This window comes from Hermetia illucens, chromosome 2, assembly GCF_905115235.1.
Source record: "Hermetia illucens chromosome 2, iHerIll2.2.curated.20191125, whole genome shotgun sequence".
Classification (NCBI taxonomy): domain Eukaryota; kingdom Metazoa; phylum Arthropoda; class Insecta; order Diptera; family Stratiomyidae; genus Hermetia; species Hermetia illucens.
Window position 1 is genome coordinate 107304993 of NC_051850.1, and position 25038 is coordinate 107330030.

The 25038-nt window shown below is 40.3% G+C and overlaps 1 protein-coding gene and 1 long non-coding RNA gene across 4 annotated transcripts in view; one reads left to right on the forward strand and one right to left on the reverse strand.

Annotated features, from left to right (window-relative positions):
• Positions 1 to 241: 241 nt before the first annotated feature.
• On the forward strand, positions 242 to 22542 carry LOC119650247. Its single transcript, XR_005249245.1, has 3 exons — positions 242 to 326; positions 19780 to 19931; positions 20530 to 22542. It is a non-coding gene; the product is annotated as an uncharacterized LOC119650247 (long non-coding RNA).
• Positions 6967 to 25038, reverse strand: part of LOC119650245 (glucose transporter type 1) — a 56292-nt gene continuing 38220 nt past the window's right edge. Inside the window, exon 13 of one of the 3 annotated variants that reach the window (XM_038052835.1) lies at positions 6967 to 7189. In XM_038052835.1, coding sequence (XP_037908763.1) covers positions 7074 to 7189 — 116 coding nt within the window. In that variant the 3' untranslated portion in view covers positions 6967 to 7073. The remainder of the gene's footprint in view (positions 7190 to 25038) is intronic. The other 2 variants (XM_038052833.1, XM_038052834.1) reach the window with 2 other exon arrangements.

Genomic DNA, 25038 nt, shown 5'->3' on the forward strand with positions numbered 1-25038 from the left:
GTTGTCGCGCTTGCTTAATGTGTGACTTAACCACTGCCACTTCCGCTTCCTCATCAACCCATTCAGAGGTAAAATGCCCGTAGGACGATGAAATTTTTCATTAGTTTTTTTTTTTGTTTTGGCCAGAATACCATGAAGGCATAGCGCAAATATGACTTGATGAACGCTTGGAGTGTCTAAATAACAGTGGCGACCACTTTTCGTATACTACTCCCATATAATTGCACAGAGAGAACACGGACGAAGACCAATGCAACCCTAGTGGGCTCCGTTTCGGATTTCAAATTCGTCTGTGATTACAGCTTGATGCGGAATCCTTCTCCTGGGTAAGGCATTCTAGATAAACTTCCTGTTCATGTAATCGAAAACTTTTTCAAAGTCGATCATACCTTAGATTTAGGAGCAGATTTTCCAAAATAGCAACTGAACTTTTACTTCCATAATATTACCCTGAAGAACTTGGTACCCGTTGATACCTCAAGGTGTAAATTAATTCTCGATAAGGACTCTTATCTCTCCCCACCATTGGATAGATTCATCAACTCCCTGCTGCTCTGTAAAATACTCGTCGATACTTAGAAACCAAGGCTTTTGAAGTAGTATCCAGAGCTATCGTCCTTGATTTGATCCCTTGCGAGCTTGGGACCGTCACGTTACAAAAGTCGACTCCTAAGGCTAGTAAAGTAGTCATGCAGCCTACTTCATCTTTACATGAAGTCTAGATGAGGTGTAATATTTCCCAAAGAAACTGGTAGGATTGTAAACCGGGCGCTGCACTAATCCATTTATATACCTAATACCATGGCTGAAACTGCCAACAAGCTGGTTGGTAGTGCTACACTCTATTTTGCATGGTATTTTCAAATGACTTTCAGACTATCTTGATTAACGCCCTATGTGATGGCAACACACAAAAGTCAAGCTAACCCTAAAATTAATAGGCAGATACGGAGATTCTTTGGTGTGCTGCTTATTAATCAACAGTTGGTGTCTCCATAACGTAAGGTGGGTTGACTGCACACTACTCTCCTTATCAGGGGTGGAAATCTAGTTGTTGCAAACAGTCTACTATTTAGGAGTACATCTCAAATCCAAGTTAACCTGAAAGCATCATATGCAGGAACAATATCAGAAATTGAGCAAATTGTTCTGGTGCTGTGGAACTATCAAAGCTAAGGCCTGAGACCGCAACGGATTCATTGGATGTATACATGCATAATAGATTCCACGCTTGCCGCTTCTGGTCGCTGAGACTGAATGTTGCTAACAGCAGCTGCTGGGAATCTGTAGTAACCACCAAACGGGTTGTGGGATAACTGACTTAAGAATCTTCTCCGACGGGTAAATCCTGGAATACAGATCAGGCTCAAGTGTTTTCTCGGAAAACCCGATTATACAACTGGTCCGACATCTCGAAAAAATTACAACCTCACTCCATATTACAGGCGGAGATACATGTATATCATTTTATTAGTAGCGGAAGGGTGCTTCCGATAAAAATGCTAGTGCCGCATGTTTCCACAGCACTAAATAGCAATAACATATCAAGTTAGTTGATGTGGTTGCCGGCAAATTGAACGGAATGCTCCTTATGTGGGTACCAGCGTTCTCGAACATCTGTAATGTAAGGGAAGTCTGAAAACCTGGCTTGGGAAGAGTCTGGAGCCATAATGGCGAGCCGAAATTTGCGCTGAAGGGTGAAGTTGCAACGAATCATGCAGGCGAATGCAGAAATTCCTAATTGTTCCAGTTGACTAAAATCTTTTTGAAAGAACCCAGGGCGTCTGGATTCGATGAAAAAAATTGAAACGGTGGTCTCGGTTATATGTAGCCAAAGTGAAGGAAAGGCTGAGACGGCGCTGCAATTCATATGCAGCTGTGCGGTCTCTTTTCACCTCAGACAAGGATACCTTGGTAAGATCTTCTTCAATGAAAAATCTGCTCATTTTCTGCTACTGCAAGACGTTTTCACATTCGCAAAAGCCCTACGAACGAAGCGGGCGGAAGGCCGTTAATATGATAATAATGATAATTGACAATCCAACTTGATCCGGGCCTTGAAGGGTATTAGAGCGCTGCATTCAATACCGTAACGGTACGCTACAAGATTACAATATCCTGTAGGAGACAACGTGTTTATCATTACGATCGTCCGTGAATACTACCCTGATTTGACTTAGGCACTTGTTCACAGCTAACTCGATTGGTATCCGCTGATACAAATCCCACTACCCCATTTGAACCGCGACTTTCCGTACGATAGCCTAGTACTCTAACCACTGAGCTATCCGGGAAGCCATTGAATAGAGGAATAAAGATAATAGATTGGATCTTAGAAAAGGCTTGTTTGTAGCTGACAGTACCCCATCAAATTAAATTATAAGCAGGCCTAGACCGAACACAGGTTGCTAGACTGTTGGTGATAATGATGAATGGGTGTTATATAATGCCGCTTTGGAATTAAACCCGTAACTGGCAATGTACGGGAAGGCGCGTTGTGTATTTGTTCCCTTCCCGTAGACGTCGTGTGTGTTCCTGTGAACCCGGTTTTGAGGTTGTGTCGCACGATGGATTTTTCTTGGAAGGAAGGTTTCGCTATCAAATGTTGCGCTAGACTTTAGAGAGGCGCTACTAATTAAGTAGGTATTTAAGGGTTTACGTATCATTCGACAAGAGTTGAGAGAAGGCTAATAGCAAAGTACCACGTTGGCCCTTAAAGTGTGAACCAACGATAGATGGCAAGAAGTCTTGGGAATGTGTGAAATTGGTCCTAAGTTTTGAATTCAGTGCAACACAGCTTGGGATGATCCGTCTCCACTAAGGCAGACATAGAAAACTTAAGGATCAAAGCCATGCTCATTGCCGTCATTGACATTTGAGGCATTGCCCATCATGAGTTCATACCTACCGGGACCATTGTGATCCTTACTTCTTACTTGTACGTGTTTCAAAAGCTACAAATGAGGGTCATAAGTTACTGAAGCTACAATGATAATCCATGGAAACTTCATCACAGTCAATTAAAACTATGTAGTAAAACTATATAAAAGGTCAACAATTGATATACGCTATTTTTTGTGACGAGTTGCTTCAATCATGGGTAGTAAATAGGTGCATACTTATCGACGTGCAATGGATAAGTCTGCGGCCCACTTGCTAAAATAGCTATAAGGAAAATGTGCAAACAGATTAGGAATTCGACCGGGCCCCTCACCATAATGATGAATTTAATTCTGAAAAGTTCATAAAAAGAAGAGTTTGAAGGAGTATACCAAATCCCCCATCTTTACACATTCACCAACGACTCTGGGGGAAATCATTTGTAGGTTCAAAAATCCATTCAGGACAAATTCGATGAACCTGCCATCTCTTTCGATTCCAAATGCAATGAGATTTGGCTCAACTTTCACAGAAATCGCACTAGAATGCCAGATTGATCTGAGAAAGTATTATATTTGAGGAGGACTAGCTCACGCAAGTTAGCAGGTGGTTATAGGAAATCGAAAAGATATAAGATATATAGCTCAAGCATCCGCTTGTGGGGGAGCGAACAGCTTGCGTGTCACATGCACGCAAGTGTGAATCGCATTAGTCATGACACGGAAAAACAATTATTGACAGCGAAAATTGTTTTTCGATGTCAAGGCTGACGCGATTTGAGCTTACGTGCATGCGACACGCACGCTAGGTCGAGGGGCCAACTATTTTCCAATAACTAGTTAAAATATTTTTCTAAAGATGAGACCGCTGCAGCTATTTCAAGCAAAGAGACGCTACTAGCAAACCAGACCAACAATGATCTTTGCACCAGGCCTAAATCGGTTCGGGTGCAAAGTTACGTCCTTGAAAGGTACAGAGACAAATAGAAAAAAATGCAAGGCTGTCAATATGTTTAAGCAGGAATTTATAGCGATTTGCAGGAAAATCGGGGATAAAAATGCTCCCGGTTAAGATAGCATTGCTAACCGCTTAGGGCTCACTTAACAATGACGAGATGATAGAGAGGGTGGGCGACAATAGACCTTTCCCTATTATAGAGTATAGAGATGGCCCATCGGAGCGACAATTCAAAAAAACCTATTATACCACCAATGTTATAGGCGCAAATGGGGCAAATGTAATTTGAGGATCGATAACCTGCAGCAAATGTTATGCGGACTCATTGGCAAAGATTGGTTGCGGTTACTCTCTATACGGATGAAGAACGTTAGGAGTACATTGTCATGCAGGTGTCCTAAATAATTCGATATTGCGTCATTTCCTTTGAAAACCTCAAGATATTGAGTAATACATGAATCTATCCATCATAATCTTGAAATGTGCTTAAAGAGCCACAGATTATCAAGGGTTCGCCGGTCTGGAAGGAAGCATTAGCGAATCAAAATAATTTGTAGAAAATGAATTTGATTTTGACTTGTTTGATCTCGGCAAAGGCGTGTCGCGTTTCAAGTCAGCCTTAAGAAAGACAGAGTGTGTCATTTTATGGAAGAGAATGGATTAATCTGGGAAAGGTATACAAAACGGAGGAGTGGCTGAAAAGAAAAGAAAACGTTGCTTTTGTCTGTACCTCAGGCGCAACAAAAACGAGATCAACCAAAATGGTTTGTGGCGATTTCTGCTACTTAACATGGTAGTTGATAAAATTTGCTCTAACCACGAGATACAATGTTTTGGCGTTAAGGACGTTTTACTTTCTTGATGTTAACTCTCATCTCTTCTGGCTTCAGTAAACTAACAACTGGGAATATGCATAATTTTCGTCAGTTTTCGCGGGTTCTACTTCCTTCGATCGTTGTTTCTCATTTATTAAGTTTACGCTTACGAATACTTTCATTTATTTACACCTACTGAATTGTAATGTTCTATTAATTTTTTTTCATTTTCTTTTTATAAATTTATTCTACGTTCCTTGTTTTTTGCTAGATTTACTTTTTACGTAAATATTGGGCACATTTTCTGGCACGTTTTCGAACCAATTTGAGTGCGTTGCCGATTTTAAAATTTTCAGTAACATGTTGCCACCTATGCGTCGCGGCACAATGACGGTGATGATGAGGATGATGTTGGTGTTGTTGTGATTGTTGTTGGTAATGTTGCTGCTGATGGCCTTGGTGACATTCGCACTGATGATCTGCGTGCTCGTCCTGCTGCTGGGCACTGTCAAACGCAGCACCACTGTTGTTGAAATTGCTGTTCGCATTGGAGAAACTGGAAGAGTTCGACTGGCATTCTCGGTATGATGAGTAGCGGCAATAGAGAAGGTTCTGGCTGGATGATGTGCTCTCAAAGAAGTTTTCCGGAGTTGTAGCTGTTGAAGTCTGCGGGTTGGTGGACGCCGAGGGAATCTCGTCAATGCCAAGCGGCTTATCGAACAGAGAATTCGCAGACATGTTGTTATACTCGTAGCTGGGATATGAGCGTTGGTGAATGAAAGACGACTGTTGATTCTCGACTCCTGCGGAACTTTCGCGAGTTGTGTTGATAAATTTGACTTCTCCTGCGTTGTTATCACCATATGAATTGAAGATTATGTTGATATTGTTGGAACTTGACGAAAGATTGATATTAGTTGGCGACAGGGCTATCGTTTCCGAAAAGTTTTGATTCAGATTTGTTTCCTTACTATTTATCCGATGTTGCTGATTCTGATAATTTGTTTCTGGTGAATCACTGTTCGGAGCGTGGAAATTCTTCCGATATTGGAACTCCAGTGCATTAGTGGGTTGAAACGGATAACTAACTGAGTTGTTAAGTATTTCCCCCTCTTTATCTTTCGATAATGACAGATAGCCGCAGATATCTTCACTAGTAATTTGCAGATCCTGATCTAAATATGCGTTGTATTGTAAATAATTATTACAGCAATTGTTTGCCGCCTCGCCTTCCTGATGAAATACGACTGTATTCGACTCAGTTCTGCTCAAAGTTGAGCTCTGACTTTCATGACTTTCACCTGAATAGTCGGTATACTTTCTCATTGAATCAGATTCATCGTGACTTGTCATGCCTGTAGCTCCTCGACCTAAGTCATCTGAAGGAGTCTTACTTTCACTGCCCGCTAAGAAACTCCAACGAATTGGTGAAGATGAGTACTCGCAATCAGTGGTGTCCTTTTTTCCAGCCGCCGTTGATGCTGGCTCTTTTGTTGATTTTTCTACAGTAATTTTCGATGGCGAAACGACCATTTTGCCACTAGTTCCACCAGTGTCACGTGGTTTATCGAAAATTGATGTAAGGGATCCATCTATGCTATTGGGGTTGCTTCTATTTAACTTACATAACGAAACCGATGTGTAGGGGGGCTGTCGGTGATGTGATGATCTTTTCCTTCGCATGGTAGCTGATCCTGATTTGATAGAGCCATTCCTACTGAGTGATGATCGGGACCCGTACAGACTGGTGGAATCGGTGTGGTAGCAATAGTCGGATGATGTGCAGCATGAAATTCTTCCCGATGGTCCGTAGAGATCCTCAATGAAGTATTGAACAATTTCAGTCTTTGATGAGCTACAGCATGGCCGCTGTATAAGGATCTCTCGAACTTCTTGATCTGGACAGGATTCGTGGCAAGTGTTAATTGATGCATTAGACACATCAGTATGGGAACGATTTTTGCGTGGATATGTGCCACGATGATGGTCATGATGATGTATCCGATGTCTACGATGATGATAATGATGATGATGGTGGTGATGGGGTCCTGATGAAGGTTTCCGACTGGTGGTGCCACCGGCACTACCACCAGATTTTCCCGCATGATGACTATGATGACTGTGAGTTGGTAAACTATGATGATCATATGCACCAGTGGAACGCAAATGTGATAAGGACGCATGATGACAGAGACGTCGGCGGCGGTGGCGATCTTCGTGGTCTGTTCCTGGCTCATCCTGATCATCCTCTTGATGTTCGGAGGAATGCTGGCGATGTATCATCGATGATGCGGATGGTGATTTTCGAAATTGCTGATCATGTTCGTGATGTTCGTGATGACGGCGACGGTGCTTGGTTGGAGTTTGTTGCAAGGTGTTACTATGATGGTGTTCGCTTTCAGGAGGCGAGGCGTTCTTCAGTCAAGGCCCGTTGTTCTGGCAAACAGGTACTTGCTGACGAAGGTGATGGGGCACAGAGACAGCGTTCTGCCCCTGCCGGATATTTCTGGCGCCTTCGGAACAACGCTCGGATGCAGCTATTTATTGTAGAAGTAAAAAATGAATGTTAGATTGAATTAAACCAAATCGCTATATTCTTTGCAAACTAAAATAGAATTCGTGCTCTTGGGCTATGATTGTATATGGCTTCATATTATATAATAATTTCTCATTACTAAAAACAGTTCACGAAACGATAATTGGATTATCTCTTAAGGAAAAGGTTAGCAGCACTGATTGATTTTAAACGTTTATTGGATTCATTATCTCTCATACACTCATTACCAAAAATATCTATTTTCTTCTTATTATTTTTATCCCACGAATTTATTATTCTATGGACACATACTTCGCGGTCGAACAGATGATTGTGATGTAGTGAAATCTGCAGCTGCAGAATGCGCCGTAAAAATATCTCATTCTTATGAAGTGACCGACAATGGAAAACCGGCATAGGCATAGTCTGCTGATGGGCTTTACGACAACACTTAGCGCCAGAAGAACTCGTGCGCTGGGTTCAATTGCTCTACCACGATCCGAGAAGTAAAGTTCGAAGTATGGCGGGTGTATCAAAACCGCTTCGTGTCTAAGATGGTGTTCATCAAAGAAGCGCCCTCTCACCACACTCTTTGTTCTTGTTATGGACACCGTCACATGGGATATCCAACGTCCAGCGCCCTATACACTCCTTTATGCAGATGATGTTTTCCTAGCATCTGATAGCAAAAATGATTTCGAGCAACTTGTCCAAAAATGGAATGATCGCCTCATGCAACACGGTCTCAGATTAAATCAAAACAAAACTGAATTTTTGACAACCGATCCCCATGAAACAGGCGCAATCACTGTCAGCGGCAGTGATCTGCCCACAAATGAGCGATTTAAATACCACGGGTCAACGCTATCAGCCAATGGAGAACTGCGTTATGAAATTTCATCACGCATTAACGCAACCTGGATGAAATGGCGTTCCATACTGGTGTTCTCTGTGAGCGACGTATCAACGAACGTCTCAGATCTAAAATTTACCGTAATGTCGTCCGTCATGTTGCTCTCTATGGTTCTGAGTGTCTTGCCGTAATGAAAACGAAAATGTTGCGTTGGACTAGTAGCATCACACGTTTTGATCACATCCGAAATAAGGATATCCGCGATCGTTATGGGGTTGCAACGATCGTGGAAAATTTGCAAGAGGGGTGTCTTCGATGGTATGGTCATGTAATTCGTGCTAACGAGAATTCACTTGGCAAGATTGGTCTGAACATCGAAGTTGATGGTAAACGACAAAAAGGCAGGCCGAAACAACGGTAGTTTGATACGCTGGATCAGATCAGGCATTCGATAGAGCCAAATGGCGAAACCGATCACGACGAACCGGCCCCGCTTGTGAACGGGGAAAGGACTGAAGCAAAAGAAGAACTAAAAGTTTATAGAATCTGGTGTTTCACTTTCATTGAAGATATTTTACCACCATCATTGAATGCAAAACAACCGATGTTCGGTCTGGGCCTGCCCAAGCAGGGAACTAGGTTCATCTTCATCGATGACCACCAATCCAACATCCTTAGCAACTGCCCCACCTACGCCATCATTTGATCTGACCCAGGTTCCGGAATGTCTTCCTTTTATACCATAACTATTGCCTTTAAGGACTTTTCAAGCTGGATCCTACTCACTAATACCGATTAAGTAACCCTAATTTATTGAGCCGGGTTTTCCACAACCAAAAGATGGTCATATCATTCGTAAATTTCATTCAATTATAGGCGGCCAAAAATTATCCGCAGGATTCTTCTCTTGAAAGCGGCTAAGAGTTGTACAAAGTTGTATTTCTTTCTTGTTTTCAGTTGAGCAGTGCTATTTCATGATGTTACCTTTGTTTTTGGTGCTGGCTGGCTTTTCATTAATAGGCAGCCTAAGATCTCGCAGCACGTGTCCGATTGGTTGGTTGTTGGTACATATCGGGTTGTCCTTTCCATTATGTTAATATTGCCAGCAAAGGCCAGTAGCTGCGTGGAGTTACTGTATAGAGGGCGTTACCTTTCGTATTTGTATCAACATCACGGATCACTTTTTCCAAAGCAGGATGAAAGGGATCCATGATAGGGCAACCTCTAGTTTTAGACCGTTGTTGGTAATGTGTCGAGGAGGATACTGCTGTTTTTATTAGATCTCGCATTGTGGTTAGGGTCAGCCTAGCCAGTGAGTCTTATTAGTTTTGTCAAGATACGGAATTCTCTAATAGTCGCGTATAATTTTATCGTAGCTATGCTCTAATAGGTGCGATTCGTGTGATTCGAGCTTATATTGGCCTCCCTATATATTCTGACAATCTTCGCGGCTGAGAGGTGTCGGGGCCCGATTAGAACGTAGTTAATTTGATTAAATGTGGCGCCATCTTAGGGACCCGAATTTTTTGACAAATTTGCTGCGCAAACCAGGCACTTCCTATAACTATTTTATATGATACTGTCAGTTGGATAATTCACAGTCCTCTGCGATTAGTAATTTTACGTAAATTTGCCTCGGACGCTCAGAGTGCCTACCCCTCCGTTTATACTTTCAAAGCCAATACCAGCTGATTTCTTACTCTAAGCACATGATTTACTGGATGGCCACTGTAATATATGGTACAGTGGCTCTTCTCTTGAAAACTGGGCCCTGCGCAAGCATTGCAACTCGCGATTTAGAACAATTGGACAACTTGCATTCTTGTTTGTGTATTCAATTCCACATTACAGGATCATCACCGTATCATCATGCGGAATTCCAATTCTAAACATATGCGGGTCTTCCAGCTTTTCCGCAGGCGATTAACAAATTGATGGTAGATAACATTCTGACCCACCTTTCCAAGCTGCTCGTTAATCTCCCTTCACTCTCGCCTTATAAGAATTACACTGTTATAACTTCTAAGGAATATCTTTTTATGATGCGACAGGCCGACCAAGAAATGGATGCATTTTTGTCGTTAGAAACAAGATGATCGGATCGAGTAACAAGCCTCGGAAAAATGCTAGGGCGTCCACCTCAGTCGCCCGCCAGGACGGGCCCCGGCACTGCCGAGAAATGGGCAAGGGTTCTTGATGTATGGACAGCGTTAGAACGTAAGTTAGTCCGAGCAAAAGCAAAACAAATAAGTGTCCGAGGGCCAAACGTTGGCATCCTATCTGGAAAGACCGAGGAACTCGCAAGAGCCCTTCGGAAAAAGCGCACTGATATCTGCGCTTTGCAAGAAACCCGATGGCCACACTCAATACGGTGTTGGCATTGCCGCCTGAGAGGTTTCCGTGATGCCACTACAGAAGTCGAACGATTTGATGATCGGTTGATGACGCTCACCAGTATATCAACTGATCGCACTATTCACTTCTTCACTCCATAAGTACCACAAGCAGGTCGACCTGATGCCGAGAAAGATACCTTCTGGCAACTTCTCGATGAAAAGACTTGTCACGTGCCTGCTGACGATTATATCATCATTGCCGGTGACCTTAATCGTCATGTGGGTGAAAAGGCAGACGGTAACAGGTGGCATGGGGTTAAAGGGTTTGGAGTGCGCAATGAGAGTGGCGAGCATATAATCGATTTAGCGGACACCCATGACCTTGAACTTATGAATCATCAAACGATTTTCTCATCTTCCTACATTTTATAGTGGGAACAGTAAAATGCAAATCGACTATATTCTCATAAGATGCAGACATTTTACCACCGTCACTGATTTCAAAGCCGTTCCCTATGAGACCATCCCACCTCAACATCGGCCGTCTATTGCCGTCCTGCGAATTAAGCCACGGCCACTGGCTCGCGGCGCATTCAATACACGAACTCATCTCGTATGCTCTACGACAACACTTAGTGCCAGAAGAACCCGTGCTCTGGGTTCAATTGCTCTACCACGATCAGAAAAGTAAAATTCGAAGTGTGGCGAGTGTATCAAAACCGCTTCGTGCCTATGTTGGTGTTTATCAAGGAAGCACCCTCTCACCACTCTTCTTTGTTCTTGTTATGGACACCGTCATACAGGACATCCAATGTTCAGCGCCCTATACACTGCTTTATGTAGATGACGTTTTCCTAGCGTCTAATAGTAAAAATGATCTCAAGCAGCTTGTCCAAAAATGGAATGATCGCCTCATGCAACACGGTCTAAGATTAAATCTAAACAAAACTGAATTTTTGACGACCGATCCCCATGCAACAGGCGCAATCACTGTCAGCTTCAGTGATCTGCCTACAACTGAGCGATTTAAATACCTCGGGTCAACGCTATTAGCCAATGGAGAACTGCGCTATGAAATAGCTTCACGCATTACAGCAACTTGGATGAAGTGGCGTTTCACAACTGGTGTTCTTTGTGATTGACGTATCAACGAACGTTACTGAAATAAATTTGCCTCTTAAATATTCTCTTCAAAGTTGTGATTTTCGGCATTTATTTGACATGATCGATTTTACCATTTTATAGGTCCCAACAGCTTCGGCAGGATGTAGCGGTTAGATAAATCAATGTATTTTCAAACGACTGAACTATGTTTTGGCTTTTAATATGGTGTTTATCAGCCTGATCAAGTGCAATGAATGCACGATGCCCAAAAGACTGTATAAGTTCACCAAGGGCAACTAAAGGAACTGGCCTACATTTAAAGGAAATGGCGAAATTTACCATGCAAGTCCGCACACACATACGGCAGCTCTGCGGAGTATCCCGTCGCTACACGCTTGTACACCTCTGTCCCTCTTAGTACCAGGCTCAGGAATATAAAAAAGGAGGATCCTTTTGAGCACTATAGTCTTTCTCATGCCATGGACAAAATTTCCTATCCCCTTGATCCGCTGTGTTAGGACAGTACCAAAACCTGAATACAGGGAATACCGCGGAAATATAGAGAAGATCACATGCAGAGATAAATTTGGAGTAAAATGAAAAAAAAAATCTCTGTTCGATCACTCGCTTAGAGTCGGAAAACTAGAGACCTGGATGCCGGGATCTAGAAGGAAGATCATATCTTCAATCGATTTCCCACTTGACTCAGATTTCCAAGAGGCGCATCCACAATAACATTTAACCGCAGAGACGCGTGACGATTCTTCTAACCCTCTGATTGAGTTCGCTTATTCACAATCACCGAACAGTAGACCTAATGGCATGACGCCTGAATCTCCCTCTTGCCTCTCTTTTCATGGATTCTGGACTGATGTGCAGACTAAGGTTGTTCGTCAAGGAAGTCATGTATCAAAAATAACGTTTGTCCACTCTCAAGAATCCGCAAATGATGGAACGCCCACCAGTTTTTGTTTCACTGTCGTCTACGGCCCCTCTAGCTCGAAATCAATTCTCTCCAGGCACGTTATCCTTTTGTCGGCTCCATACGCTTAGCATCTGCCGCAAACTTCAAAGCTCCACAAACATTTGGCTTAATTTTGGTGACCAAACATTGCCATCCACACGCTAGTGTGTGCCAGTATGGTCTGAGCAGACAAGCAAGTTCCCTTTAATTTGTGCCAAAAACCGCGTTGTGTAGATGTTAGGTTATTCACATAGTTTTTGAAGTGTTACAAAGGAAAAAGTTCACCTATTAAGGAGTAATCAGAGGAAACCATGTTGGGGAAGTATGGTGGATGGAGTAAAACATCTCAGCTTCCAACTTCAATAATTTTTGGCGGGTCTACAAACTTGCATGTAGTCTAGGATTATCGTGATGAAAAACGACGCCTTTGTCATTGATTGGTTTCGGAAATTTTTGGGGATTTCTGTCTTTAATTATTCCAGTTGCAAACAGTAATTGTCGAGTTGACTGTTTTGCTTTTTGGTAACGGCATACAGTACACGATTTCTTGCCAATTTCACCAAATGCGGAACGTAACGAATAATAAGTATGATTTTTCTAAATAAGACGTGCGGCACCTGAATATTGAGTTCCTTCGTCATTCGCAGTTTTCTTAAAACGTTGACATTTATCGCACTGTAATTTGCGAACTGAAATCGATTGTACACGGTGTTTCTATCATAGTAGGACCTTTATTTGATAGTAAGCAGTCATTGTAATATTGACGCAGCAATAACGTCTTCAAACGTGCACTACGAAAATCAGCGTCCAGTTCAGTTTCAATAGCTACCACTAAATCTATAACAAGTCGGGAAACCGGAAGCTGGACGCTTCAGGTACGAAAGGTTTTGTGTATTTCTTAGTACGTAGCACGTAATATATCCATATATTATGTGAGAGTATCCACTTTCGGGTGATATTGACATTCAGACTCTTCAATTTTCAAAGAAGCAACAAATTTGAGGTATTATAACTTTGTTGGTAATAGTGCAATTTCCACCAAACTTGGTAAGATCATGGTACTAGGATGAACTTAAGGGGGGTTTCTAACCAATTACAAAAAATTGTAGGAATATACTATTATTAACTTTATTTAAACAGACATCGGCATGGAAGGTATTTCGGAGCCCAGTACCATGGAATTTTGGAGTGATATAGGCTATAATAGAGAGCATAATCTTACCAAGTTTGGTGGAAATCGCACTATTACTAACAAAGTTATAATACGTCAAAATTGTTGCTTCTTTGAAAATTGAAGACTATGAATGTCAATATCACCCGAAAGTGGATACTCTCACATAATATATGGATATATTACGTCCTACCTACTAAGAAATACGCAAAACCTTTCGTACCTGAAGTGACCAGCTTCCGGTTTCCCGACTTGTTTTAACCTATTAATGGTGTCACTTGCAGCATTTGTTTACTTCGAATTGTGCGTTTTTTTCAACCGTTCATAACTGATAGAGTAACTTATCTTTTTCAGATTTAGTCAAATTTGAATGTAGACAACAACAATAAAAAAACATTTTATTATTTAATTGGCTTCCCGCCGATCTTGATAACTAAGTTAATACGTGATGGCAGACTAGAAACAAGATTCTTAATTGGTTGGCCGTCGTTTTTGCCCAAGGTTCCTTGATTGCCCTTTTCGACTCTTAACTTTTGTTAAAATGGCGACAATCGCCATAAAAGTCTTGAATTATGATGCCCCATACATTTTTTATTGGGTTTAAGTCAGGAAAACATGAAGGCCAATTCAGAATAGGTACGTTATTATTAGCAAGACAATCTTTTATAGTATGAACTCCTGAGTTATCATGCATAAAAATTAGTTTAGCCGATCAAAACCGTCTCAAATACGGCTCAAGATTTCTAGAAGTCTTCAAAATTAAAAAAATCGACCTCTGATGATAATACGCGAAATTTGTGCTAATTTCGTAATATTTCGGCTTTAACAACAGTGTTTTAAGCTTTCGTAGGTGACAGAGAAGTTTGATGACTATTTTAGCGTCCTGCAAGCGGTTACGGTTGGTCCTCGGTGAGGCGCAAATTCGCTACGGGGCCTACGATATTCTTTTATTGCATTTGATGCTAAGTTCAACATTTTTCCTTTTAATGATAACTTAGGACTTACGGATGATTTCGGCGTACCATTTCTAAGAGTTTAAATATTGTCTTCTATTTGTAGTTAAATCTAAAATTGATAGACCAGTAGGGAGGAAGTTACTCCCGAAATATATATTAGGTTGAGGAAAAAGTAATGTCATAGTTTGTCAATAGATGGCGACACTTAAACATATCTTGTGTTTTACTTATCGCATGGGGTCATACTATACGACGATTTGGTGTCTCTTTGACAGTTTTATCATCGTACGTTTCAGTCTCGAGTTATAGCGCGTGAAAAATGGAGTCCACCAAGGAAGAAATTCGACATATTTTACATTTTTACTACCTGAGAGGTAGGTTTGTACTGATGAAGGGAGTAAGTTGCTCCCGAAATACGTATATACATAATAAAATAAAATTCTAGTTTGGAGTAAGCTACTAGTCTATCAATTTTCGGTGTACCGTAAGCTTTGGTACCAGCTAGAAATCTCGCAAGCTTGAGCCCAACTGACAAGCAATTTGACAGTCGGATAGATCCCTTTCATGAAGCGCACAAATTTAGCTTTTCATATTGGTTTTTTGTTCTATTGTTTTACGAAAGTCTACTAATACGCATTATAAACACGATTTAAAAAAATCTGCACTAAAATCACAGAAACGACTAAAAAACATAAAATTTCCTTGTGGTTCTATCATTAATGAACGGTTGAAAAAACAGATAATTTGAAACAAATGAATATTGTAGGTGATATAACTGACGGACTTTAAAATAATTTCAGGATGAATGCTTTATCTATGCAAGCACTTTGAGAAAAAAATGCAAGGTGACTGGACATTCTTCACAGTATTTATAGGAAATGTTCGAAAAAGATTCGAAAAGATATCATCATCATGTGTTACTCTGGTCGATATTATCGTAAATTCGAAGAAATGTTACAAATTCTTCATCTTCTTAAGGGGACAACTAGTGTGGAATTCTCAGAAAATCGTTTTTTTTCCTTTTACATTTTTCTTTATAGTTTAGTACCTTCCAAAATAACATAAAATTTCCAATAGTGTATCTCAAATAGTTCCAGCCTTCTAAGGATAGCTATTCGTCAGCTATAAATGTGCACTACCTGTGGAGTCGTCTCTAACTTATTCCAGGAGTTAAGGCGGCGTTAAATCATAATAGCATTAGGGACGACATACTTGTTTATGATAATATAACATATTATTATATTTATTGATTTACAACAATCAAATCAGCAGCAGTTTTTCTCAAAATTACATTTTTCAAATTTGCTGCACTTCCAATCTTTCTCAATACAATTTTAAATAATTTGCCATGCCACATTTTTGAGCAAAATTGTTAATTCTTTTTCAGAATTCGCCATTTTGTTAACTTTTTTTCTCAATTGTGGGTTATTGTATACACAATACTTTTCAGATTAACGAACTTTTCTATTTTTTTTCGATTTGACGCACTGTGAAACATACAAACACTGCAGAAGTGAAGGTACATTTACTGGGGTCGAATATTTTTTTCCGAAATTTCAAGAACTAATTCCTTAATGGTATTTTGTAATTATTTTCGTCAGAGCTTTGACTTTGTAATAACATTTCAAATTTTATTCTGAAATCTAATAAATATTTAAAATATATACAAAATAGTCAAGAGTATTTCTGAGAGCTTTCTTCCATTTTCCGCAGCAATTAATTATTCCTTACGCACCCATACACGAATTCTACTTTAGCTATATTATATTTTTTTTTGTTAATATAATCTTGGTGCGAACAACCTACATGTGAATATATTTAAATGACTATAACTATTAATGCATGCAGAGTAATTTTGCCATTCTCTTTGTCAGCCTCCATTATGCATATTCTTGCATTCAGAATGATTCCATTTTCATATGCAAACGTGCAAAATGATAGGTTGTGTAACTTGAGCAGGCCAAACCATAATAAAAAAGAATGATCCTTTCAAATAAAAATGAAAAAATCGTGAAAATCAAAGCTATCGAAAACATGAAAAGGAAAACTTATTACAATTGTGTTTGTGATTGGTTAACTGTGTTTCCTTTTTTTCTTAATTTTTAGTGAGTTTACTGCTGTGCGAAAATTTATATTCAAATAATTGTTGTAGTTTTTAGAAGTAAATTAGTTTCTTTGACGAAACATTTTTAGGCTTAGTTTGAAGGGCCTTTGACGATACTTCAGTGAACAAAAACGAAAATGTCGGTTGCTGAATGTTTGGTTCGATTTTACTCAATCTCAATATACACTAATATTGTAAACATTGTAGATACCTTTTGCGTCTTCCTAAAAATCTGAAAGTTTGCTTTCTCCCAAATACAGTAGCAAAAATTTGAAACTCAGAGCGGACTATGATCATATTTGTCAAATCTCCAACTATTTTATGAAAATGCGCTTTAATATTTATCAATAACTCGACAGAAGAAGTCGATTTTCGATCTATGACAGTACACTCCCGGCCTTGTTCTCAATAATGATAATCATTTCTCTAGAGCAATCTAGTATAACTTACGAAACGAGTTCTTCAAAAATAATTGTTCGTTTTTAATTATAAGCACTTCAAATTTAATTCAGATACAAACGCGTTCAAAGGCGTACCCATTACATTTGACGTCACAAGTTCTGCCGAGATACGTCAATAACTGAGTGAATTTTTGGTAACAATGCAAACGATGCATCCTTCCTTCTGCATCCTCTCCATGTCTTTCACGTTTGTATCTGCTATTCTTATCTATCTATCTATCTTATTAGTTTATTTCCAAATACGGAGAGGTTTACATGACTCATTGCACGAAAAAATTTACCTAGAAATGGTTGGATGGTCAAAACTGTCAACTGACTCTTGCACGACTGAATATTTGCATAGATATCCAGTAAAGACCCACAAATACAGGACATATTGTCAGAAGGTTAATAGGCTGTCAGAGGGTTTACAGCTGCAAAAAACACGTAAAATTAACGTAACTAATATCGTTTCCTCGTGTAATAAACCTGCCCTCAAGTAACCACGGATATCGTAAAGATTAGGAAAAATTACAAAGGAACTAAAAGGAAAACCGGTATTTTATTTAAAAGCAGGGAAGGGAAATCTTCTTTTTTTTCTTCAGCCTTTGTCCAGTTCACAAACGGGGTCGGCTCGTCGTGATCGATTTCGCAATTGGGTTCTATCAAATGCCTGATCTGGATGCAATCGCGAGGCTTTTAAATTCCTATCTAGCATATCAAGCCACCGTTGTTTCGGCCGCCTTTTGGTCATTTTCGATGTTAAGACCAATCTTGGCAAGTGAATTCTTGTTGGTGCAATTTTCGTGACCATGTGACTCGCAGTTTTTCGACAATCGGTGCAACCCCATATCGCTAGCGAATATCCTCACTTTGGTATGATCAAAACGTGTCACGCCACTATTCCAACGTAACATCTTCGTCTCCATTATCGCAAGACGCTATTCATTGTCTTTTATAGTCGGCCAACACTTAGAACTACAGAGAGCGACTGGACGGACGCCATTGTGATAAATTTTAGATTTGAAACGTTCGTTGATACGTCAATCACAAAGAACACCAGTTGTGAAACGCTACTTCATCCAGGTTGCGGTAATGCGTGAAACTATTTCATAACGCAGTTCTCCATTGCCTGACAGCATTGACCCGAGATATTTAAACCGCTCAGTTCTGGGCCTGTCATTGCCGCTGACAGAGATTTTTCCTGTTTCATGGAGATTGGTCGTTAAAAACTCACTTTTATTCAGACTAAATCTTAGACCGTGTTGCATGAGGCGATCATTCCATTTTTGGACAAGCTGCTTGAGATCATTTTTGCTATTAGACGCTAGGAAAACATCATCCGCGTAAAACAATGTATAGGGCGCTGGACTTTGGATGTCCCGTGTGACGGTGTCCATAACAAGAACAAAGAAGAGTGGTGAGAGGGCGTTTCCTTGATAAACACCAACAGAGGCACGAAGCGATTGATTCATGTTTATTTCAACGTTTTCATGAATACGGTTGTCAAGAATGCGTTCAAAAATCTTCATGGAATGGGAAAGTAAATGGATCAGACGCTAATTTTAACATTCTGCTGGACTAACTTGCCTATTTTCATATTGGAACTGTGGTGCTTATTTGCCAGTCAGATGTGTTCTGCCTTTCTGGATAACGGGATTAAAGAAAGGGAAATGCGCCAGTTATAGTGGAGAAGACGTCGCACTGGAGGATACTTTGAATTGAGGAAAGATCCTTTACCAGATTCAATCAAACGGGTGGAGAAAGTAGTGGCTTTCCTTTATCCGCTACATAATCGAGAATCCAGCCAAACTTAGGATGGCCAACTCCATACTGCCAACCTGACAACCAATTTCGCGAAATTATAATAGCCACAAACTCGATCACACAAGATATCGCCAAGTGGGTCTTGAGCAGGTTTAAAGAACTAGGGGGATTACCCGTTGGAACAAGTATCAGGAATAGAGAGGAAGTTAAAAGACGTGGAATTCACGACACTTGATGAACGGCTAATGTTATTTGACGTGGAGCACTTGTTTCCAAACATCTTGGTGAAGAAGGAGCTTCTTTATCTGGAGGAGTGGCAACAAAGTAAAAATCCCACATCTTTGGTATTGAAAAGATAAACAGGGATACTCACGAAACTTATGGGGATATGTATGACGGAGAGTTACCTGACATTCAAAGGGAAGTCCTACAAAGGAAACAGAAGGATGACAATGGTGAACTCCATATCCCCTGTCTTGAGCGACATATTCGTGGGCAAGATTAAGATTGATCTACATACAAAGACCTGATCCCAAAGATCGGAAGAAGGTAGGTAGATGACATTCTCATTATTGTCCATGAAGACTAAGTGGAAGTCCTCAATAAGGTACATCGGAACCTAGGATTCACAATGGAGCGAGGGTAGATTGGAGAACTCAGATTTCTAGGTAGTTGTTTAGGATATGCGGGATCCTAAGTCCACATCCACTTGATGGTGGACCGGACTAAATGTCCGTCAGTCATTTTTTGATTCATATTTCTAGATTTAAGGATCATTAGAGAGGAAAAGGGGATTTTTTTTCATATCTATAGAAAGCCTACTTACGAATGATTTAAAAAAAGTCAAACCACTCCTATTCACATAAAATGACCACTTTCCATGCTTTGATCCACAGATTTTTCACCGAAAAGGAGTGTATTATCGACACCGGAGTGAAGAACGGTCGATTGTTGAAAGACAATAAGTGCAAGGAAAGTGTAGCGAAGTGATGGGATGGCGGAGTTCGACCTGGACCACGGCGTCTTCGAATGTGAAAGTGCCGTCAAGGTAAACTAATCAGATTAAGAGGAACTTTGTTCTTATGTTAGAAATTGCAAAATATTAAGGTAACAAAGTTAGCGTGTCAATTTACACTTTGTTGAAAATCTATAGTTTGATAATAAAATTTTGCCGAAGTAATTTCTTTTGAAACAAATAATGGTCCTTTCTTCCCTGAATAGGGGAATGCGTGAATGCTAGGGAGAATGTAAAAATCGATACAAGTGTGGAACACATTCACAAATTGTTTCAATTGTTGTCGAGCGGCGAAAATTATCCTTATTTATTTGAGAAATGAACCTTGTGAACTCATAAGGAAACGGACGGGTTTTCTTTGATTTTTATTTTTTTATTCTCCTTATTCCATCCATTAGCAATTTCTTTTACATTTAATTTTTTTTTTAATTCTTAAGTTGAAGGTTTTCTTTCAAAACTTTTCCTTTTCATTGTTTTATGGTGTCTGGATTATTTATCCCTTTAATACAATGCTTTTATGTTAATTTAATTCATTGTCTGTTTATTTCAAGTTTTCATCTTTTAGTTTTTATTCCGATTTTTATATATTTTTATCCACCGCTGCATGAAATCTATGTTTTTTCTTTTTCAGACTAAATTATAACAAAAAAAACGATCTAATTTCCCTTTGATTTGAGAGCTTCCTCCCTCCTCTTTCTCTTATGACCCGCAAATCGCACCCTAATAAGGGGCATCCTCCACTATGATGGCCTGTGGAAACTAAAGAAGGGAGGAAACGTCAAAGGCCGCGCGTCATCGCACATCTGAAGTAGGAAAAGCATCGATTGAAGATGCGATCCGTCGTGGATCTTCCCTCTCGATCGCGGCACTCGGGAGTTTCACGGCTCTACGCATGCGGTTGAACCGTTATTTTTTTAATGTCTCTTTCCAATTTAGCTTACGTGTTGATTCATTCGATAGGTGCACGCGAAGGCACTTGAACAAATTAAATTAATAGAAAAAAATAAACCCGGCAGCCATTCTAAGTGTTCCTGCAATTTACTAAAATCATCGTAACCTTACAATAACTCGCAAGTAATCTCAACAATAAAACATAAAAACAATTTGTCACATTTCCGCGATTGGATGTAAGAGTAAATTAGGGAAAATCGTTACTTCACTAAAAATATTTTATTTACCGATGAAGATCTTTCTACCCAAGAAGGGACTTTTAATTATCACAATAGACACCGTTGAATTGAATCATGAAGCGTATTATCAAAACCGATGAAATTTAAAAGCTTGGGCAGGAGTTATTTGAGACCAACATACTTCTCCCAAATCGGTTGACAGGTGAAGGGTATATATTTTTTTGCGGTATGTCCCGCCAGATTTATTGCAAAATGTGCCACTTAACAGAAGGAGCAAGATGTGGTATCACTAGGATGGGATGCTTCCACTTAATTTCAGAGACATCACATCCTTTCTTAACGAAAAATATCGTTAATGACGAAAAGGATGTTATGGGCTGCTACAATGTCCTGCAAAATCGCTCGATTTAAATCCACTGGAACACTTTCTGTGAGGCTATTTGAAACAAAAAATTCTCCTATTGTTTAACAACCTCCAGGTAGTTACTTCCAACATTTTCATAAAAAAATCGAAGAAAAACATTTGAAATACAACGTCGCTTAATTTTTATTCATCAGTTTCCGTAATATGTATCATTTTTGTGATTGAAAGTAAATTTCCTTGTTATTTTGCGAAGTTCGGTTTTTTCTTAATTTTTCTGGTTTACATTTCCAGGCACGTAACTGCCACTAATTGGATTATTAGGATTAGGATGAAATGATGTTATGAAAATTAGTGCATTGTGTACGTTAAAATTCGAGTTAAACATCAACATTTTGGAAGAGGAAAACACCATTTTTGCATTTGGAAAGCGATCGCTTCTACACAGCTAACACAGCAAGCAAACTTTAGTATTTTAGAGTGAAGTGTTAACTGTGATTCGAAGTTTTTTTGTAATGCTCTAGCTATGGTAGTTTTCGAGTTATAATGATTTTAGTAGAAACTAAAATTCCTGTGGCATCTAAAGGGTTAAAAAATCGAAAAAATACTGAATATTTTGGTTAGAATTGTAGGTTTAATCGCCTGACATATAGTTTGTCCAGCCATTTTGAAAACCCCTGTATACATGAAAAATATAAATGTGAACTGTCAAAGTCTTTTCGAATATGCCGACCTTACGTGTTTTTGCGACCTTAAACCTTCTGACTGCCTTTTATCTTCCACCAAGCCTTCTGACCATATTTGAGCTGTATTTGTGTGACTTTCCTGGATATCTACGGAAAAATTCAGCCGTGCAAGAGTCGGTTTGTTTCTCATGGAAATTTGGCAGATTTGGAAGCTTGCCCACGCTGTTGCTTAGCCGACAACAATCCAACCATGTGCAGGTCACATTTTTTGTGCAACGAGTCATGCAAACTTTCATGTAGTCGGCTCTTAGACGGTTAACAATTTCAGAAACTGCGGCATAGTAGGCGTCGTTACGAAGAAAAATTTACTTTTTTGTTGTCTTGTTCAGGCAAGCAGAAGTTGCCACAAATAATAATGGGCTTAGGTTCTAAGCCCCCCGCCAGTTGGGACCCAGTCCTTAACGGACAAGCCGAAGCAGGCCCCTGTTCTTAACACTCCTGAAAGAGGAATCCAATAGCCGTCACTTGCTGAGATTACATTTTTGCCCATGGATGAGCAACTGTATTCGGACAGCACACCGTCTTCCAGGAAATCACCTCCAGGTTAAGGGAGAAGGAACATCCCGGGCAAACCAAAGCGGCAGCGGATCTCGGACGAACTCAACTCTTCGACACAAAAAGCAGCAAATACAGCTCGGTCGGCAACGGCAAAGTCTTCATTTGTAGCCAAGGCTATCGAAGCCGATGGATGGGCCGAAACCAGTCCACCCGGTTATGATATTGAGCGGTGCGAACAGTTTAGGAGGAAACGCCTGAAGTCGGTAAATATTACGGCTAAACTTTGCCTTTCAAGTTTTGAAAGAGTGAGTGGTCTAAGAACTGTCATAGTTCAAAAAGTGCTCCCTATGGCTTTCAGAAGAGGAGCATAATGGTGCTGTGATTTTGGAACAACTTGGTGTCCAGAACAACCTCAACACCTCCAAGGCAGAAGAGAAAGCCTATAGGGCTGGAACTTTCCTTACCATTAACGATCGTGAATAGGATATTAAGAAGGTCTGCGAACAAACGAGCTGTCGGTTATACTGTGGGTTTGAGACCGTTACGTTATAAGTGTCGGCTCATAAAACCACTGAAGGGGGCGTGCAGCTCCTGGCATCTTCATTTGAAGTGTAGATGAGGTGACATACTTCTCAAATAAATTCGCAAAATTGTTAAGTGGCGGCTATACTTATCAGTCATCGGTTCAATAGTTGAAAGATATTTACGTTCCTCATTGAAGAACCATGGGTTGCTCTTGTCAGATAGTCAGGGGCTTAAACTTCGGACATACCGACTCGTTGTATGCCAACGGAGGTGGTAGCTACAGGCTAACTTGGTAATAGCGACATCACAACGGCTAAACTAACCATAAAAGGTCAACAGAGAGGTAAGTTCATTATTTGGTACTCTGCACATTTTTCCTATAACCCAGAAGAAGTTCCCAGTGGAGCATTCATCACAGCTATCCTGTGCCAAAAGTGAAGACATTGATAGCAGGGTGTGATATCTCTCATATATTCTGGGGATCGAGACTGTTAGAGTATCTGTTAGAAGCCTATCTGCAAATCCTCAATTTCGGTAATGACCTTATTTTCTTCAACGTGATCAGGCGAGGGATCATCGACATCGCCTGACACTGCGGCTCTTGTCGGTGATTGGAGAGTCAAGCCATATCAGACTATCGGATTATAAGTGCATTTATTTCGTAATAGGCATGGGTCCATCTCAAAATAATCAATTTCGGAATTCACGGAAGACAGATTGGTCGACTTACAAAATAGAACTGAGCGCCCGAGTTACGATCTCAGGATGATGTATCAAATAAACTCCTGGAGTCAGGGAAATAACTCAAATGATCGCAACTAGAGGTTGCCAAATAGTGGTGGAACTCAGATTTGGCGAAAAAGAGGAGAACGACAAGGTAACCTCACATTCATGCTCTGAAGTCTGATTCAACTGCTAGCTAGAGTCAGTACAAAGAGACTCAGAAAGCACTAAAGAAGAGAATAAGATCGGCTAAACGATCATCATGGAGACCCTTTGCGAAGAGGCTAACTCTCTAGAGGCAGCCTGAAAGCGAATCCTTGTCAAAGAACGTAACCCGCAGCTGGGTTATCTACTATTTGCATGAAGTGCACTTCCCAGGCAACACTCAAAGTCTCATCTCGGGCTAACAGATGCTTATAGCCTTCGACGGAGAGGCTGAAATCTGGTATGCAAAGTAGTATCACTGGAGCGAATAAAAGAAGCATTTAATTCGTTCTATAGATACAAATCTGCAGGTTCGGATAGCATCACTCCTGCTCTATTTAGTAGTAAAGGAAATGTATGCTCTTGGACTATATAATCGGAATATGTATCGTGCGTACCTAACACACACTGACACTCCAAACAGCTGGCGTGATGTGAAGGTTATATTTATTCCCAAACCAGGGAAATCGACCTACATGGACGCAAAAAGCTTCCGACCGATTAGTGTAACGTCCTTTCTATTAAAAGGAGTAGAAAGGCTAGTAGATTGGTTCATAAGCAATATATATCTAACTAAATGGCCACTTCACTATAGGCAATACGCTTATCAGAAACACAAATCCACGGAGGTGGCCTTCCTTGGGCCTACGGCAAAAATTGAGATGGGCATTGACGGCGCCTTCAATTATGCACGGAATCGAGCTGCAGTTAATTAATTGAATCCTTCACATGCTGGCGTGGAGAAGTCGGCCAGAAATCTATTGAGGCAGGATTGCCTACAGAGAGGGGTTCTCAGTCCTCTGTTACCGCTACTGGTAATGGACATTTCACTATCGCTCCTGAAGGACACAAAGGTCCCACAAACATTTGCGGACCATCTAGCCGTAATAATTATGGGTAAGTTTGCAGAGACAGTATATGGCTACTTGAATGCAACTCTGCATGTAATCCAC